The sequence below is a fragment of the Thunnus maccoyii genome, chromosome 3, assembly GCF_910596095.1.
Source record: "Thunnus maccoyii chromosome 3, fThuMac1.1, whole genome shotgun sequence".
Classification (NCBI taxonomy): Eukaryota; Metazoa; Chordata; class Actinopteri; order Scombriformes; family Scombridae; genus Thunnus; species Thunnus maccoyii.
Window position 1 is genome coordinate 23,795,997 of NC_056535.1, and position 18,648 is coordinate 23,814,644.

At 39.9% G+C, this 18,648-nt stretch overlaps 1 protein-coding gene and 1 long non-coding RNA gene across 2 annotated transcripts in view; one reads left to right on the plus strand and one right to left on the minus strand.

Annotated features, from left to right (window-relative positions):
* snta1 (syntrophin, alpha 1) overlaps window positions 1-8,945 on the minus strand; it is a 36,486-nt gene extending 27,541 nt beyond the window's left edge. The window contains exons 1-2 of the mRNA XM_042405920.1: window positions 8,551-8,945; window positions 1,166-1,351 (exon numbers count right to left, since the gene is read on the minus strand). Coding sequence (XP_042261854.1) covers window positions 1,166-1,351; window positions 8,551-8,839 — 475 coding nt within the window. The 5' untranslated portion in view covers window positions 8,840-8,945. The remainder of the gene's footprint in view (window positions 1-1,165; window positions 1,352-8,550) is intronic.
* LOC121893827 lies at window positions 8,817-16,915 on the plus strand. Its single transcript, XR_006095432.1, has 2 exons — window positions 8,817-8,905; window positions 14,678-16,915. It is a non-coding gene; the product is annotated as an uncharacterized LOC121893827 (long non-coding RNA).
* The last annotated feature ends 1,733 nt before the right edge of the window (window positions 16,916-18,648 follow it).

An 18,648-nucleotide genomic window follows, 5' to 3' on the forward strand; every position in this document is an offset into this window, starting at 1 on the left:
CTGTTTAGACACTGTGGGTAAGCTGTCTCTCAAAACACAGTCTTTGACACACAGAACATAAAGATCAATAGAAAGAATAACAGAAGCATGATAAGAAAGGCTCTTGATGAAAAATCTTTTCTTTTTGAATACTAAAGTGTAAAACCTCACTCGATCTTTGTCTTTAAACACTTTTATAGAGACTGGATTTACAATTCAACCCAGTGACATGATGTCATTAAGGTGGGACAGAATACATCTGAATTCTTGTGATGTAATCAGTTGGCAAGAGGAAAGATTTGCTGTCCTAACAACTCAAGATCTCATCTCAGATTCACAAACACGTGAGGGGAAATGACTAAACTGTATGAATGAGAGAGAGAGAAGGTGACAGAGACATACAGTTAATAAGCTCAGGCAGCGCAAGTGAATGAGTAAGAGAAAAGAGGACAGAAAAACACCTGCAAACCTTCCCGTGCACAGCAGGTCCCGTCCTATAACTTCTCCACAGTTCTCAGTTCTGACATGAGGTATGAGTACTTTCTATCGGTGTCAAAAGTGTTTGATGCTTGGGGAAGACTGCTCATTAGCTGAGATGTATCAGAGGTGTGAGCCACAACAATATTCTTGAATTTTGAGCCTTTGGTTTCCTCATGCTGTTTCAGTGAAAACTCATTTGGATTTTTCCAAGGAACTTTGATCAAAGTATGATTTAACATATCATCTCGCTCAGCTCATCATGTATGGCCCGCAAGGAAAAAAACAACCAAAGTGCTGGAGAAATGTACCAAAAACATATCAAGGTATCAAAAGTTCCCATCGTTTCCATCCATGTATCTATTTGGAGCTGTGGAGGGTAGACAGGGTAGGTAGAAGAACTGTAACTTTTTTTATGAGAGATAAAATCTTTGCTCTCTCTTACTGCCAGGGTTATAATGTTAAAGAAATATGTATGAAGTGCTTCTTCATAGTGCAACAGAGATACAGTAATTGCAGCACATTGTGTCTATTGTGTCTTTGAGTTAATCCGTAGTTTCCTGGCAATCAGCAGAACATATTTAAAGCAAAGCAGAGACAAAATAGAAAGGAGACAACAAAACAAAGACTTCACCGGACAAAGAAGAAGGTGTCAACAGAGTCGATTTTTTGGATTTGTTTTTTTTTTTCTGAAAGAAAAATATCTTACCTTCAAGGATGACTTCCTTCCCTGTCTTCTTCAAGGCTTGCACTGCCTCGTCATGTGTGGCCTCCCGTAAGTCATAACCATTGACAGACAATATGGCGTCACCGACATAAAGTGCCTCAGTCTGATCAGCTGCCAGGCCCTTAAAAATCTTGGAGATGAGGATTGGCATCTTGTTCTCCTTTCCGCCTGCATGAAAAGATGGAAAATAATAAAAAAAATGTTTCGACTTAACATTTTATTTTCAGGAACCTGCTGTTTCACATCGTTTCACATAGTTACATACGTTCACACTTGCACGGTGCAACTATAACACTCAACTTTCGGTGCCTGATCAGCTTTACAAAGTGGCTGGGATTTAAGTTCCTTACTAATTACACAGTCTATATAAGGTGCAAGTGCCTATGCTAAGATCTCTATAATAGTAACAAGGACAAATTCTGTCAGTTCCCCAAAGGCTGTCAAATACAACGCTGAGTGCAAATGCCTTTATATTCACTGTGACTCCACACTAGTAGGTAGACTTCTCAGGTCACATTGAAGGAGATAATGCCAGAAATAAACAGTAAACAAACAGCTTTGTTCAATATAAGCATATTATACTACCTATAGGAGTGTTTAGAATGAAGAGTGTTCATTTACTGATCAATAAACTAACAGATTAGTCAATCAACAGAAAATTAATTTACAACAATTTTGATTTGATTCATTAATCAAGCAAAAAGTGCCAAACATTATCTGGTTACAGCCTCTTATGATTGCCTGCTTTATATCACTGTAAACTGAAAATATTTAAGCCCAGAGAAATAGCGGTATTTGGTGACATTTTCACTATTTTCTAACTTGTTATAAATTGAACCAAGTAATCAATAATGAAAATAATCATTAGTTGTAGCCCTAATTCCAATGGTAAGATATCAGTCTGTTCAAATAACTGTCCAGTAGCTAGTTATTACAGACTCAACCACTGCAATCCTCATATTTGAGCATTTAAGGCAACTTCAGTCACCCAAACTGCAGTTAAAAGAGCATATAAGGACAGACCTCCTGTACTAACTTCTGCAGTTTCCTATCTCTTCCTCCTCCTCCCTTTCTCTCTCTTGTTAAATGAAGATCAGTTAGTAAGCTGATGGATCTGCCTTTTGCTCTGGGCTTCCACTCTTCATGAGATATATATCGTCATTAATGTCAGCTGGCAGTTGGACTCTGGCCTTCGGGCTCGTGAGAAATTATCTAAAAGGAGGATTACGTAATAATTAATTTTAAATACGTCTTCTACAGGTTGCTTCCTCTGGGTGATTCCTTGGGATTTAAGTCATGTATTTTCCTGTGGAGGCCACAGACCGATGCTTTTAATAAAAAAAAACCCTCGGTCTGAGCTGACACACTATATGCATGTCAATCACCACACAGCTCAAGTTTTAGAAAGAGGGATTTACTAGCTACTTGATCGCTCCATGGCATCAGATAGTTGTTTGCTGCATGGCTGAGTATTAGAAGTGAGGCGATGTCCTGTACTTACTGAGTCTCTGATTCACGATGTGTTGATAGAAACTGGAGATGTGCGAAAGAGGAACCTTCAGCGATGTGGGTGATGTTATGGTCAATATATGTAATAATAATACCATTTTAATAATTTGGAATATCAATCAAAATCATGAACTCAAATCACTGTTTTGAATCTGTATGTGTTATAAATGTACTGGAATTTGGCAACCATGTAAAGTTTTTGCGAGTTTCAACTTTTTTTTTTACTTTTCTGACTGTTGCTGTCTCTCTATTTTATGTAAAGCTCTTTAAATTATCTTGTATAAAAAAAATGTGTTGTACAAATTAGGTTGATATGAAGCTGCCAAACTCCTGAAAGATGATTTTTATCTTGTCAAGTTATTATCTTGATATGGGTCTTATACAAGTTCTTCATCTCCTGGAAGCACAACATTAAATAATGTATTTTGGGACTTTGGGGGCTCTGTAGGTTGCCTTGTGTTACCTTGCCAGAAACATTTAAAAATATGACCTCTCAATCAATTCTTCATAACGAAGGGAGACTGCTGTACTGAGTTTGAAAGGAGAGCCAAGTATTTTGGCTCCGTAGGTAGAGGTGGTAGACTATGCATTTACAATGACCTTGGGTGGTTGCAACTTTCCTACTATGGACTTTCTGTGTAATAGTTTGGTATTTTGCTACCAAAAGAGGTCTAAATGTTTTTGTCCAACAGGAATATATATTGCATTTTACATGGATGAGACTCAGTGATAAGAATGAAATGTCCTTGAAGGCTATTATAAACAGCAGTGTGGAAAACTAGGTTTGCTGATTTGGCCACATACTGTGTACATAAAGCACCCATTACCTAGGTTAGAGTAGATTTTGCCAGACATATGAAATGATTGCAATATAATGCCAATTCATCTACCAGTATAAGAAACCAAAACCACAGTAAACCTCAACACAGCTAAGAATAAACTTTATTTATATAGCACTTTTCTTAACAAGGTTACAAGTGTTTCACATGAAAAGAAGAAAGAATCTAATAAGAACAAACACAGGGATCAAAAAATGCCAGGGGATAATGTTAAATAAAAATATACAATGGCAAGAGTGGGATGATAAAACCCAGCAACATTTTAAATATTCATGAACACGTTCCTTAAAAAAAGAATGTTTTAAGATATGAATTTAATTAAGAGATTTAAAAGACGCTAAAGATGTAGCAATAGGCAGAGTGTTCCACGGTCTGGGGGCTCTAACAGCAGACACCTGGTCATCTTTGGTCACCAGCCGAGACCAAGGAATAACCAACAGAGCCCCATCCACTGATCTAACGGAGCAAGGCTATTTAACGCTTTAAAAGTGATCAGTGGAATAACATTGCAAAAGAAAAGCTGCCAATTACAAAAAAACTATCAAAGATTAAGTTTACAATCAATGCTGATACATGTCTGTACTATTCCTCTGATATTCCCCTGTACACAGACGTATATCTATCACAATTAAGATGGAAAAATATTAATCAGTGGTTCTGAGTGTCAGCTGAAATGGTCTTGAGCCCTGTGAAGGGATGTATCCTGCTCACTCCCCCCCCCCAATTCCAAATTTCCCAGCTGATTTGAGGATTAAATCTGAATACCTTCCAGTCACAAGTTGCTTCTCTAACCTTCAGGTTACCTTTGCCCCCAATTTGCACCACCATCAGCGAATTACATTTCTCTATAATCTCCTTTCACTACAGGAAGACTCCACAGTATCACCAGCAGTACACTAACTGCAGACTGATTCTCTGTATAACCTACATGAAGGATTTAATGCCAGACATGCTTTAACGCTAGACATCCGGTAATAGCTTATTACTGGCTCTGGTAGGAAGGGTAGCACCAAAGTATTTATAGACTTTACAGTAAAAAAAAAGAAGTAAACAACTGTACTCTAACTTGTGCTAAATTGAAGAGTAAACATTGCATGTTGAAAGTAAAAGCCAAAGACTAGAATTAAACCTACAGTGCATACCACACTACTGCCAGGCTGCTGATCCAACCATGAAAGTAATTTAATTGAAAAATCCAAGAGTACTAATGCAGGATAGATACAGGATCGTGCATACTTCAACAATGATTGCCAGGGCGGTATACAGTCAGTGACCTTTCAGCTTCATTAAAACTGACATGTTCATATCTCATGTACCAAACCATCATGCTAATAGATTGCTCCTCACAGCATTTCCCACTCTACCAATTGCAGTGCTATCTCTTTTTACTTGATGAAAGGTGGTCATTTATGCTAAGCACCTATTTAAAGTAAATGGTTGGACAAGTAGGCAAAAGACAGCCTGGTTTCTTCTTCTGGTTGACAGTGACATTGGTACATTGGTGTCACTGTGTGATGGGGAGGGGGGGTGGGGGGTGGCATTAGAGTCAAAATAACTTGGCTTTGGCACCATAATGATGTAGATAGATTTATATTGTAGATATTTGAATCAATAAGGCATTTTGTTATTTTTGACAAGATGGCCTGTATGGTGTAAGGGATGCTTGGTGTAAGATTTTTTTCACCCTCTGCTTTGACAAACTATTAAGTTTGACCTTGGGGCCACTCAGGGAGGTGAGGGCCAACAACAGTGACAAGCGCACGGTAACCTTTTTTTCCCCCTTTATATCTTTCTATTCCTCTTGCTCTCTTCACATGCATTCATCTTTACTTCCAATTTCTCATACTGACATGAGTGCCGAATAAACATCCCCGACATACTGTAGAAAACAACTGTCAATACGTCTGCCACTCCTACACAACCCTTAATCCTTGCATATTCCTTTCCCATCCCACCTTTCTTCCTCCAACTTTTCATGTCAAACATAGTTCTGCATCCTCCAGCAGGCAGCCTGTCACTCAGTTGACAGAAGGGTGGGGGTTGGCGGGGGTGGGGTGGAGCCACTGGAGCTACCAGTGACAGGTAAATGAATGGTACTGGTATATGCAACACTGACAAGCACCTCATTAGGCAATTTTGTGCTTGCAATATGTTTGTTGTGAAAATGCTCTTTTCAAAGAATTCAGCGAGATCAGCGTTTAACTTCATCAAACTTCATCAGCTTAACTGCATGTAGTGCTAATGAATACTGGGAGAAACAAAAGAAAACAATGCAAATTTAACACTAACCTTAAAATAACAAATGTGCAAAGCCACAAAAGAAAAAAAATACTTTTTATTAATAGATTTGTTATGAAGCACCGCACCTGAGCCTTGTTAACTGACAAAAATATTGCCGATAAGCTCGAGGCACCAAAATACGGTTTCATAACATTTGCCCTAAAAATCCTTGCATTAATTTTAACTTGCGTGCAGTCTCACTTAACCAGAGTAAAAGACATCAAGACAAGTCAGGGAAGTTAATAAATCCCCAAATATTGTGACACTTTTCACCAGTTGTTTCATCTGAAATTCCAAATGAATAAATGTGACCTCCATTGTAGCAAACCCACACACACCTAAGTACTGTAGCTCAGAAAAAAATGCGCTCCACCGAGGTCTAGAGAACCATGCTCTTCCTCGCTCTGACCAGCAGGCCTGTCTAGAGACCTGGAGCCTCGCTTCCTAGCCGCCCCTCTTAAATTTAGACATGCAAGAGTAAAGGTTGACTGCCTCCCTCCATGCTTTTCTGCAAGCTGGGGTGGGCTCCCTAAAATTACCACTCCCAGCTACATAGCTTTCATCTTTAGCCAATGACAACTGCCTGCTGTGGGCTGCGCTTCTCAGCTGTTCACATTGTGGGGTCAGCTAGCCCACAAGTTCCACCCTGTTCTTATTCTGTTTCACTCGGTTTCTTTTTGACACTTACCATTTCTTCCTTTCTTTAATGCCTCTCATTTGACCTCTTTTCCTTCTTCCATTTCATCATTAGTTTGCTCTTTGTGCCTTTGCCTCCTTTCTCTGTCTATCCCGCTGCTACACCGTTCTTCCTCCCTCCCTTCATTGCTGCCTTTGAACAACCAGCATCACAACAATGTCAAGCCAGCAGGGTGCCAGCTATGATTTTGTTTTAATAACATGCTGTCTGATTTTCAAAGCCACCCATTTCCACAGAGATGGACATTGTGTTTATGTCGTTAGGTGCTGGCTTTGTTGTTGTTGGTAGCGGTGGTAGAGGCGGTTGAACTAAAATGAACAGCTACAATGATGAGCCATCTCTGCAACATGACAATGGTGCGAGTCCACATCTATCCATCAGATCAACCCATCCATCGGCCAATGGCCAAGTGATAACTTGTCAATACATGCAGACTGCAGAGCTTTTAGCAAGTCAAGGACTTAACTTACATGCATGCATGTTCAAAAGGCGATGTACAAACGTCTATATCAGAATGCAGATCCATTATTCACTACTCAATGCACTGCCTTGATGTTTGTTGTGATAGTGCATGTGTCACCAACCCAAGGTGAGTAACCTTCACCATGATAAGATATAAAAGACATCCTAAAGCACCTGCAGTGTAAAGTGAATATACCGTAGATGCCATAGAAATGATATGGGCTTGAATTTGTTGGAAAACAATGCTTGAGCAAAATCAAAATATTCCTTCCTAGTCAGCCTTATCGCAACACTATCAACCCCATCTTGTGTATTTACATAGCTTCCCAATGCTCAACCCTCTCAGTCTCCTTCACATTGAGATCTCCACTGAGATAGCACCCTGTTGCTGCAGGTCAAGGAAACAGGACAAGGAAAAGGCTTTTAACAGCCGCTGCACAGTGCACGATACAGGTATGTAAGCTTGGCTTGTAAGATATGGAGAGGTCACAACCTTTTCCCATTGAGTAGTTAGAGAAGCAATCCTGCTGTAACCATGATTTTAGCAGCCGCAGGGTCTATACATTTTCGCATCAAAGACAAGCTTAATCAGCAAAATGGATCTTTTAATCAAACACGCAGTTTATATTCTGTAGAAACAGTAATGGATTTAGTCCTGTTTCTGTTGCCCTGCTTTCACCTATATAGCACTTAATTAGTCCTCAGCCATACCTTTCAGTGACATGACAATCCTATTTCAATTACAGGTACAGTATATGCATCTAAATAACACTTTGAATAAGGCATGTCAGATATATTGCCAGCATGATTGTAGAAATAAAATAAGTTTTATAATACAAAACAACTGCAAATCGTTGCAGCTGATATACTGTGTTTTGGTTTATAAAATGGAAATGTTTCTATTAAACCTATAAAGAAAGAAAGAACATGATTGATAGTAAAGTGATGTTAATTATTGGTAGCTATCATATGACATCTAGTAAGGTTAGCTGAAACAGGTGTTTTTGAAGGAAAGAGTAGCTAACTTAACCCGTGATTTTATAATGTAGCCTACATTAACGTTTTAGCGTTATACATTTCACGTTAAGGAAATGTACGTTAGGGTAGCATTTGTCTTACCCAAAGAAAGTGCTCCGTAGCATAAAATAATATGTATTTTCCCTCTTTTCTTAACTTAACCAAGTTAGTTAGTGGTTTACAGTTTGCTAAGACTGAGACCAGTCTAAACCTACAACACAGTAGCTAGCTTATTGAGATCTCCGGTGACTCTGGGACATTGAAATGGTTCCCCGTTGAAAGTGAGGCACAGCTTGAGATAATCACAGCTGTCATTTTTTTTTCTGTGTGCAAACAGTCATAAACAGAAATATATTTAAGTGTAAGTTAACGGTAAGAATCTAACTGGAGAAACCATCAGTAGATTTTGACGCACATTTGTTGGCTTTAACGGTTAGTTAACTGACACGTTTTCGACGTCGTTGACAGAAACTACACTCAAACTCCTGCCCACAACTTGAGTTAACTGACAGTGACTCGCCGTTTGTAGCTGTTTTGCTACTTGTTTGAAGCGGTTGTCTTACCTTTGATACTAATTCCGAGTCCTCCAACATCTTGCTTGGTAACTCGCACTGTGCGCTTCACGTTGGTGATGGTTTCTGGGACCGGGGACGAGCTCAGATTCGGGGGGTCTCCGTTGATAGCACCGGCGGGATTCGCATTGGGCTTCGCGGAATCTTCGACACCTTCTCCGGGGTTTACAGTGAGCGTGTCCTCGGTAAGTGTGGCCAACACCCGGATCCAGCGGTCCACGGTCACTCGAAGTTCCAGCAGTCCCGTTTTCTGCGCCTTCATCGCGGCAGCCATGTTCATCGCATTCCTGGAATAACTCTAGACGGGCTGGCAGTCCTGTAAAGAGATAGGGGGTGGAGGGCTGGGGTAGGAGGCACACACACACACACTCACACACACACACTGTACACAATCCCCCCTCTCTCACTCTCTCTCTCCCCCCCTTGATTTTGCCCCCCTCCAAAGAGGTTTATCCAGTTGTAAGAAGTAAAGTTAATTGAGGGTGATACGATTAGCAACGGTGTTGACACACACACTCAAAGTTCAAAGAGCTTCTTGTTGAGTCTCTCCATTAATGAACTGTGTGCGGTTGAGTCACACATAATTAAGTTTTGATTCATTTATATATTTATTTATTTTGAGTGCATTGAACCACCCGGGCTCAGATCACAGATCTAATTTGTTATGTGCCCAACAGACACAAAATCACTTCACTGATATATACAGACGTTCTGTCATGAAGAAAATAAAATCAATAGTGCTTCTAAGGCTACTGCTCTGCTTTCCCAGTAGATAGAGCTCATATCAGGCATGAAATCCACAAATCGTGTTCAGTTTAACCTCTGCTGACAGAAATAATTCTATGTGAAGTGATGGTAGCAACAGAATGATAAAGAAGCCAATTTTTTACCATGTTGCTCTGGAACTTCTCAGCATAAAACAAAGAAGAATAATTTAGACGCATTAATTCTCAAAGAAATAACCTGATTTGCCCCCCGAAAGAGCACTGAGAAGAGAAAATGAGGCCATGAAAATTCTGGGATGTGGCAACTGCCTTGTAGTTAAAGTACTTGTGGAGAATAATCCTTCCAGTCAATAACCAACAAAATCTTAAAAGGGAATTGGTGACAAGCATGGTGTTCTCTGAATGGTGGCATTGCCTTACTTCCCTCCTTTAGGTTTGAAATGAGTTGGCAGCACAGTATATGAGCACTGACAAAGCTGAATCAATACTGGCCAACAACCAGAACCAAACCTATTGTGCCAGACTCAGAATTCCATAAGGGCAAAGAAAGACTTAAAGAGGCAAAAAAAAAAACTTTTCTGTATCTTCCTTCTAAAAGTTTTCAGTGGGTATCACTGTTTAGATCAATTATTTGATTCACAACAGTTACACCCATTTCATGAATGCGCACTTATGGTACTATATGGTGCTTTGGATAAAAAAATAAAAAAAGACTATCAAATGGCATCAATTTCGAGATTTTATGCTAAACAGTGGGATGCCACTATCCTTTTGTGTCCACATGATTTCCAATTTGATTTTCATTCCATTAGACTACATTTTGAATGACTTCTTTTTCCAAATGCATTTCCTTCACTACCTTCTGTCTTCCATCTATCTTTTCTATCTGTGATCTCATGTGATTTCTTACTTTAGACAAGCTCTGGTGGTTGTAGTTATCCTAGAAAGAAAGATGGACTTATCCATTATTAAATTATGCAGTGGTAAGACAATAAATAGTAATGCTATCTAGCTGTAACCTTTAGTTTTGTCTTTGAATAATCCATATTCCAATGCACCACTGGAAATAATATGGAAAATGCTGTCAAATATATGTTTGAGACAGTAGTACTAAGCTATGACCATGCCATTTGGTCTTGACCCTGAGTCCAACTCCACATGACTAAGTATTGCACTGTCTTGGTGACTCAGCAGAGGTGCACTTTTATTGAGTAGACATTAAGAACATGCGTCACTTAAACAAGCTGATGAAGCAGTCCACATTCCCTATGCTCTATTGCATCTGCAAGTAATCTGCCACCACTCAGCTGTGTGTGTGTGTGTGTGTGGCAGCCTGTGTTGCATTTGCTTCACAGCAGGTGAAATAGCAAAGGAGTTCCTGCACCCAATTTTAGAAAACCCTGGTTTCTTCTGGGTGGGCTGGTGAGGGGTGATTGCTCCTTTAATGAAAACAAGTTTGGAACATTGACCGAAAAATGCTCGACCCATACAGATAATGCTCATCTGTTAATAAAACTTCCAAAAGCGGCTCAGCAGAAAGATTATACACTAACCTTATCTGCACCATTAAATTAGAAATAGTTGTAATGTATTACGGGTAGAAGCTTTATTTCCTATAACTTAATTTCATGCAACCATTGAACATAATGCACATGCAACAAACTGAATATTCTTCTCAACGCAGGCTTTTTGAAAGGTACATTGCCAGTCTTCTGTCTCCCCCTAGTGATTAAATGGCTCCATTACATTAAGACAGGCAGACCCTGGTGGCAGGCCAGGGCACCTTTTTGAATTTGACAGATATCTGACAGGGAATATTCAATATTTTTTACCCTTGTTTGTTTTAAAGACATTGAGCAGCATTTCCAATTATTCTGTGATGCCAGTTAAAGACAAAAACTAGTCAAAAACATATAAGCATAAAAGAGCACAACATTTATGACAAGATATCAGCATCATTTGACTATTTTTGCTCTCAAATAAGACCAAGCAGACTGAATATAATCTTTCTGACCTTGTTAAGGCAGACATATTCTTCACAGATTGATAATAATATATGCCATACCATATATGGATCAATCTCTTGAGCATAAGATTAAAGATACAATCACTGTGCCATCCACTAACTCTACACCAGCGCAATCTGTCCTAGGATTAAATGCACCACAGTTATTAAGTTCATATCCAACCATATGTCCAGTAAAGTGCTGTGTATTAGTACTCACTTCATGTAGGTTATAAAGAAATACTGACTTTGAAAACATTGTTTTTACTCAAGGAAAGATGGCAAAGAAGTTTTTTGATTGAAGAAATCTTGTTTTGATCAACAAATGTTTTCACTTGCACACAGTGAATGATCTCAGTTGTCCAGATGGTATGATGAGAGAGAAATTTTTATCTAAGCCTAGATTTTAAAGAAAACATTTACTAGGAACCACTCAAGCCAATATGATTATAGTCTTAATCAACAAGAGCAATGTGTATGTAATAGGATATTATGCACGTGTGTAATGTAACCATTTTTTACTAATGGTTGATTTAAGTAGTTAGTTTAATTTATTTTAAAGGCATAAATAAATATTCAAAATTAATCTTGATTAAAATGTGATGCTGAACATCATCTAGCAGTTTCTAGCAGCTTCCATTGTTCAATAAAAACTGTACGTTACCTGCCTAGCTGCTAAAGAGCCAGATATTTCCTCAGGAGAGAAAAAAAAACAAAACTTTACAAAGATGGAGACACCAAATAAATGCTACCATTGCTACATGTCTGGATATGAAAGTAGGTCAGTGTTTGCTAACATGTTAGCCATTACAAATTCTTAAGGTGATAATACATCAGGTTTGTGTCTGTCAGCATGTTGTGGAGTTCTTGTGCCCCCTAGTGGCCATTAAATGTATTCATCGTTATGGACACGACAAATTATTTCGGCTATATACAGTTTTTTGATGTCTTCCCATAAACTTTCACCTATGCTTGCACTGTTGTACAGCTCTTTGTTCAGACAGACACTCGGATGTAGTACTTAGCACATGTGTTGAACAACACATATAAAGAGCTCAGCAGCAATGAATGAGGGGCTTCAATGACAGTGCTTGACTTAAGCAGTGTGTCTACATAATGATGTTTAGCATTATGACAAAGTGTTTGACCATCTGACCTCTTGTCTATACATCTGTCAGTCTATGCCTTTGTGTGGTGAGTGGCAGGTGGCCAGCCTATCTTTCACAGTACCAAGCCTTCATATTTTTTCAAAGCTTCAGTGAATGGGACAACAGGATTTGTAAGGATCGCCCACACACAAAAGAATAGATGTCCTCTCACAGAAAACACATTTGTAGTTTGCAGTTGATGTAGTCGTGCATAGTACGGAAAAGTTGCTCGTCCTATGGAAGCATTTGCATAGTGCCGCCCTTAAGTATGTGGACAGTGACACAGTTTCTATTGTTGTGGCTCTACTCCAGCAGCTTTGACTTGAGATGAAACAATGACTGAGGTTTAAGTCCTGACTTTTGGCTTAAAGTGTGTTTGTGGGTGTTCACATCTATATCAGATGAACACTATGGGGCTTTCAGCCCTTAATACACATTTTCACCCAATCTCCTTTCACTGTTCACCCAATATGGATGTAAACACAAATTACACTAAAGCTAAAATCTGCTCTTTAATAATCTCATAGCCATGTTTTTTTAATGTCAGACCCAATTGTATTGTGGGGTATAGATCAAAAACAACAAATAATCTGTCATTGTCAAAGTGTTAAACATTTGCAATACATTCTAACAGGGGTATTGCACAAAATACATCTGCCATAGAATGTAAAAACATTAAGCAGAAGTTCCGAAAAATAACATTATTTCAAGATAGAATATATTTTCATTGTGTGATTGATTGATTGATTTGTATCTATGTTTTATTTATGGAGATATAAAGGGAGAATTTAATGATTACAGGTTTGTGCAATATGTGTATATTTAATATAAATATTAATATGGTCAATAAAATCAAGTGAAATTAAATGTTTAGAAAATTGTTAGGGTATACAAACATTAATGTACTCACTTTTTGTCACACACACACTCACACAATCACACAATTAAACGCACTACAACCCCCCACTTACCATCCCCAGACCCCTGGTTCAATCAGCCACATATATGCATGTCTCAACTCCCCAAAGACAGTGGACAGTTGGGGTGTCCTGCTGATTAATTTCAAACTCCCCCCAGTTTCCCTCTGCCTCCTCCTGCTCCTGCCATCCTCCAGCCATCTCTGCATCCCTCCATCCATCCCTCCCCTACTCTGCTAAGGGCAACAGCTCCAGAGGTCTACCATATGGGCCAGTGTCTGAGCGGCTGACTGCCTTCCTCCCTGCAGCTTGCATGTGTGTGTGTGTGCATGTGTGTGTGTGTGTGTGTGTGTGCATGAGTCAAGCCTGTGCTGACTGTTAGCCTGCCCCACCTGTTCCTCTGAAACAACAGACCAGACCTCTCTTCTACAGGCTGTCCAGGACAGATAGATGAACTGATCATGAGCAAAAAAAGAAAAATAGATTAGTGTGAGTGAGATGAAGATAGATATGCAGATATGACAGCAGGATTTTGATAAGACTTAAGTCTAAAGTAACAGACGTGATGATTGTGGAGTTTTACAGTAATCCATCTGAGCGGTTATATTGGTAAGTGCCTGCCAAGCCATTAGAGAAGTATCTGGATATGTGGTCAAAATGAGCAGAGAGGGTAAAAAGTGATCAGAAATGGGGCAAAAAATAAATAATAAGAAACACAGATGGATAGACCACAGTAGACAAACAGATGAGCAGACAATAATAGATTTTAAAATATGGACTAATTTATTCTCAAAATATGAATGACAGACTGTGCAGTGAACAGACTGTGGTAGACAGACACACCACACTGCTCCCTGAACACCCGAGGACACAGGATAATAATGAATCAGAACTTGGGGTGATAATGAGAGGTCAAACAGAAGAATAAGTCCCAGGCTTGTACACCTGTGGCCCACCTTCTGCCATCTAAACCGCCTAGCGACCTTTTTTCTTTTTAACCCCACATTCAGTTACTCTCATTATAACCTACTGAATAATGTAAAGGTATATATGCATGAGGGATCCAAGCGGAGTAGAGGAGACAGGATCTACATAATAGGGCTATCTCTCTCTCCATCTGGTCGTATGTTTATAATCTTCCCCTCCTCCTTCTTAATGTAGATCTAACTGTTTGTCTGACAGACCCAATGCCCCATCACCCTTATCAACCCCCCCAACAATTTATCTCATTGTAATAACTGTTATTTTGTGCAATGAACGCTGTGCTTGTGGGTCTCTGTGAATATGTATGTTTTTTTTTAATTCTCTATCTGTGCATTTCAGTGTCCATTTGTATGAGCTGATGCAAGCACTTTGGAGCCTCGGGAGAATTAACCAGGCGTCTGCCACCTGACCCCGTTGACTCCGACCATCCTGGGCTCAGCTGATACGCGTGCCGTGTGGCCCTGACATGAGGAAGACAAAAAAGCAGGAGGAGTGGGAGGAGGCCTGAGGACAGAAGGACCAGCAGGCAATGAATGATTATGATGACTAGGGCCATCTTTCTGGCCTCAGCCCCCCCAGCAGAAACCCTGGCCTTGGCTCTGTCTCTGGCTCTCACATGGACTAGTGATCTGGCTTGGGTCGGCATGGGTCGGTGTGGGTGAAGTGTCACCACCAGGCAGGGTCTGGCCTGTCAGCTGTTGGGGATGACAGGAGGGGAGGAGAGGAACGGAGAGGAAAGGCGAGGAGAGATGTAGATTATAAAGGAATGGGGAGATTTATAATAAGTGAGGAGTGAGGAGAATCATGAAGAGACAATTGGTGAGCAGAGTGAAGTCATGAAAAGCCAACCGGGAGAGAAGAGATAATATTGGAAGGAGCATACTGAGACAATGGCTAAAAGGGAACAGGTTTTGTGGAGGTGTTATATCTGCCAGGCCTTATGCAACCTACAGAGCTCACACAGATGGCACGACTGCTGAGAAAGTAGGGTAAACAGTCCCAGCTAATGACTTGCCCCCTCTTGACTCAGTACAGTGAAGTGAAAGAGCAAATAATTGGAGAAAGCGTTTCCTCATAGGGATTAAGAATGTGTCAGGTCAACCACTGTACAGTGGAGAGGGTAAGTGATCAGGGTAAATGTGCTTAATGTGTGGGCTCATATATTCACGGCATCTTTTCACAGTGCTGTTGGCACTGTCAGATCTCTCCAAGGCAGTGATTACTTAAGGGGTAGGCAGTTGCATTTGAGGCTGAGGATACATGTGTGGGGTCAGGATGGGGGAAAGACCTGCATGTTCTTCACAGCATAGCCTGGGAGAAATGCAAAGAGATGGTATATGGAAAAGACAAAGATAAAAAGGTGTATTGGTCATCTTGCTCATATTGAGCATTCACAAATCTCACATTCTCAAACAACAGCCTCTCTTACAGCACAGTAACATCGGAAAGTGATACAACAAACTTTATTCATTGATTACATTGAAATTAATTGGAAAATTGGAATTTAGTTTTTATGAATGTAGATCTGACTGAGCCTCAACAATGAAATGGCTCATTTTGATTCAATGGTTCAATCCTTATGAGGAAGTAGCTGTTTTTACCCGATTTCAAGGATTTTCCATATAAACAAGACATCTTCTATTGTCTTGAAAGGAATTTTAAATTAAAATTTGCAAATCATTTGATTTGCATGGTGAGAACTGTTCCTGAGTTAATGTTAATAGGTTAATGGGAGAGGGTTACAGCTTGTAGAAAGCTATAACTCAGTACATTCAGACAGTCATTCAGTCAGCCAGTAGGTCAGGTCAGCTGATTTGCTGTGTAACAGTCCTGCTGGTGTGATTAAAGGGGCTGTGACAAAGACGCTGAAAGGCGATGAAGGGGGGCAGTGGCCAGCTGTCACACAGAGGGACCATAATGACCACGGCAAATCCCACCACCGTCTGAGCCTGTTTCTTCTTTGACTTCAGCCTCCTGCTAACTGACTAGTCATCTCTTTGTTAACCTGTCACATAGCTGGTTGACAAGATGAGTTAGATAGGACGTTGTTGTCACAATCAAAGGTTTAGTCTGGATTGATTCATTGTATGGGTAAATCACTGAATACATACTAGATTTAGATTACACTTATTGCTAGAGTTACATGTTGAAATAATAAAAGAATGTGCCATGACAGAGAAATCATTAGTTATTTGAAATAAGAATGTGTCTGCAATGAAGACCTGTGGTAGTTCATGCATTCACAGAAGTCATTAAAAGTCACATATTCCATACAGTGTAGTACACAGTAACTTAACTCCCACCACCTCCACAGCCTTCTCCTGCATCAGCCATTAGATTCATGTTAAATCACCATGTTTTCCATTCAATAAATGTTATGTTCATTTGACTGTTTTGTATCCCAAGCTCTGCAGGGAGCTTTTTGTGCTCAGTGACTATGTAATGCCAGCACAGTGCCAAAATAGAATGTGAATGTTATTGATGTTAGAAAGTTATTGTTGCAAAATTAATTAAAACCTTGATAAAAAGTTTCTTGACTGAACTGTAACATAATAAAGGTGATTCAATATGTCACAGTAACATTGTCCTCTTCACTTTATTGTGTCTGGTGTTCTTCCATTTACTGTGTGCACCTGCTGTCAGCTATGTGGGTGGTGGATATTTGGAGCTAGACAGTTTGCCCCCATCCATTAAGACAGTAGGCCTAGAAATAGTTTCTTATTAGTACTAATTGTTGCCAGTGACACCGGTTGACCTTGAATTTATTTCATTTTCTCCCAAGTAAATTGTATCTAACACTTCTTCTTCTATATCTTCTTTTCTTAATATTTCTCTTGATATGATATTCATGCCTCTTCTGTGGATTGTGCCTTCACATTATTGCTTGATTAACAAATCAAAAATGTATTCTCTGACAGTGTCCTCAGTCACTTTTTTTGATGTAGTTTATCTTTAGCCTTTTAATGAATTGCAAGATAATGAAGCAGGGATAAACCGCTCAACAAAGTAACTGACACCTAGCCCATTCATTTTGGTAGCTACATATTATTTTAATGACATTGATAAGAAACAGACTGCGAGTCACAAAATAACATCCCTACAGGAAAACAATATTTTAATTTGAAAAGAAAAAAATTGTAACCTTCTCATACTGTAGATTCATTTATTGGTTATCCAATAAAATTTGAGTATGTGAAACTCTCAGTCTCTCAATACTAGCTTATGGTGAATAAATAACTTTAAAACATGGACTTGATCAAGTGTTGTTGGAAAAATCATCAGATCTTTTCTGTTTCTTTCATTGTTTGTGAAAACCGCACAGTCAGCAACGTGTGACTCGCTCCTGACACTGACACAGCAAGCGGTGACTCTTTGCTTCTGGGTCCCCAAACTGTAGCACCCCCTGATCCTTTGCTCCACGTCAGAACAATTAGTGGCCCCTTGGCCCCTCGCTTTACACATAAAGGGGGGAAAACCTGTGTTCCCGACACACATAGTCGGTAGCTGATGGGTTTCTATGCTCTTCCATAGCAGGAGCATTAGGTAATGACTCCTGCCTGCCACGGTGGACCTTAATTTGTTATTGTAGCAGAGCAGCTGTGCAGCATGCTGCAGAGAGCAGGTGGCAGCCTGGCAGGAGTGGAGGATGGGGGCTGGAGGGGAGGGAAGTAGGGGGTGGACAGGAGCGTGTGGCATATGTGGGTGGCTGTAAGGGGGGGGGGGATGGAAAGATGATGGTGGTTGTATATGTGTGTGTGTGTGTGTGTGTGTGTGTGTGTGTGTGTGTGTTGGGGGTGCTATGGCTCACAGCTCTCTCAGCCAGCATCCAAATATTATGCTTGTAAAGAAGAATGACAGAGAGAGACTCTGGATGGGGTCCAGATACAGTCTGACATTCTAGGTTTTTGTGTCTGGAGAGTTCTGGCTTGGTGTCATGAGGCTCAACAGATGACACAGTGAATATTCAACATTTATTTTTAACCTCATACATGTTTATTTTGTTCACCCGTTTCAATTACAACAAAAAATTAATCAATTATGGTGGCCATTTATCAAATACAATCAATCATTTTTGTTTGACCAGGCTCCCACTATCCTTCCTTGTTTCAATGACAATTTGTGGAGGCATTCCAGGCTGTAGACTTCGGCTATGAAAAACAAAATCAATACACCAACAAGTCGAGGTCATAAACGACTTTGCTCAAGGCAATGGAAGTGTGTCTGCTGTGAGGATTATGTGAGCTGAGCTTTGGTGTCCTATTGTTGCCGCTCCGAGTTAATCATTACTGAGACACCGTTTCCCTGCTGTA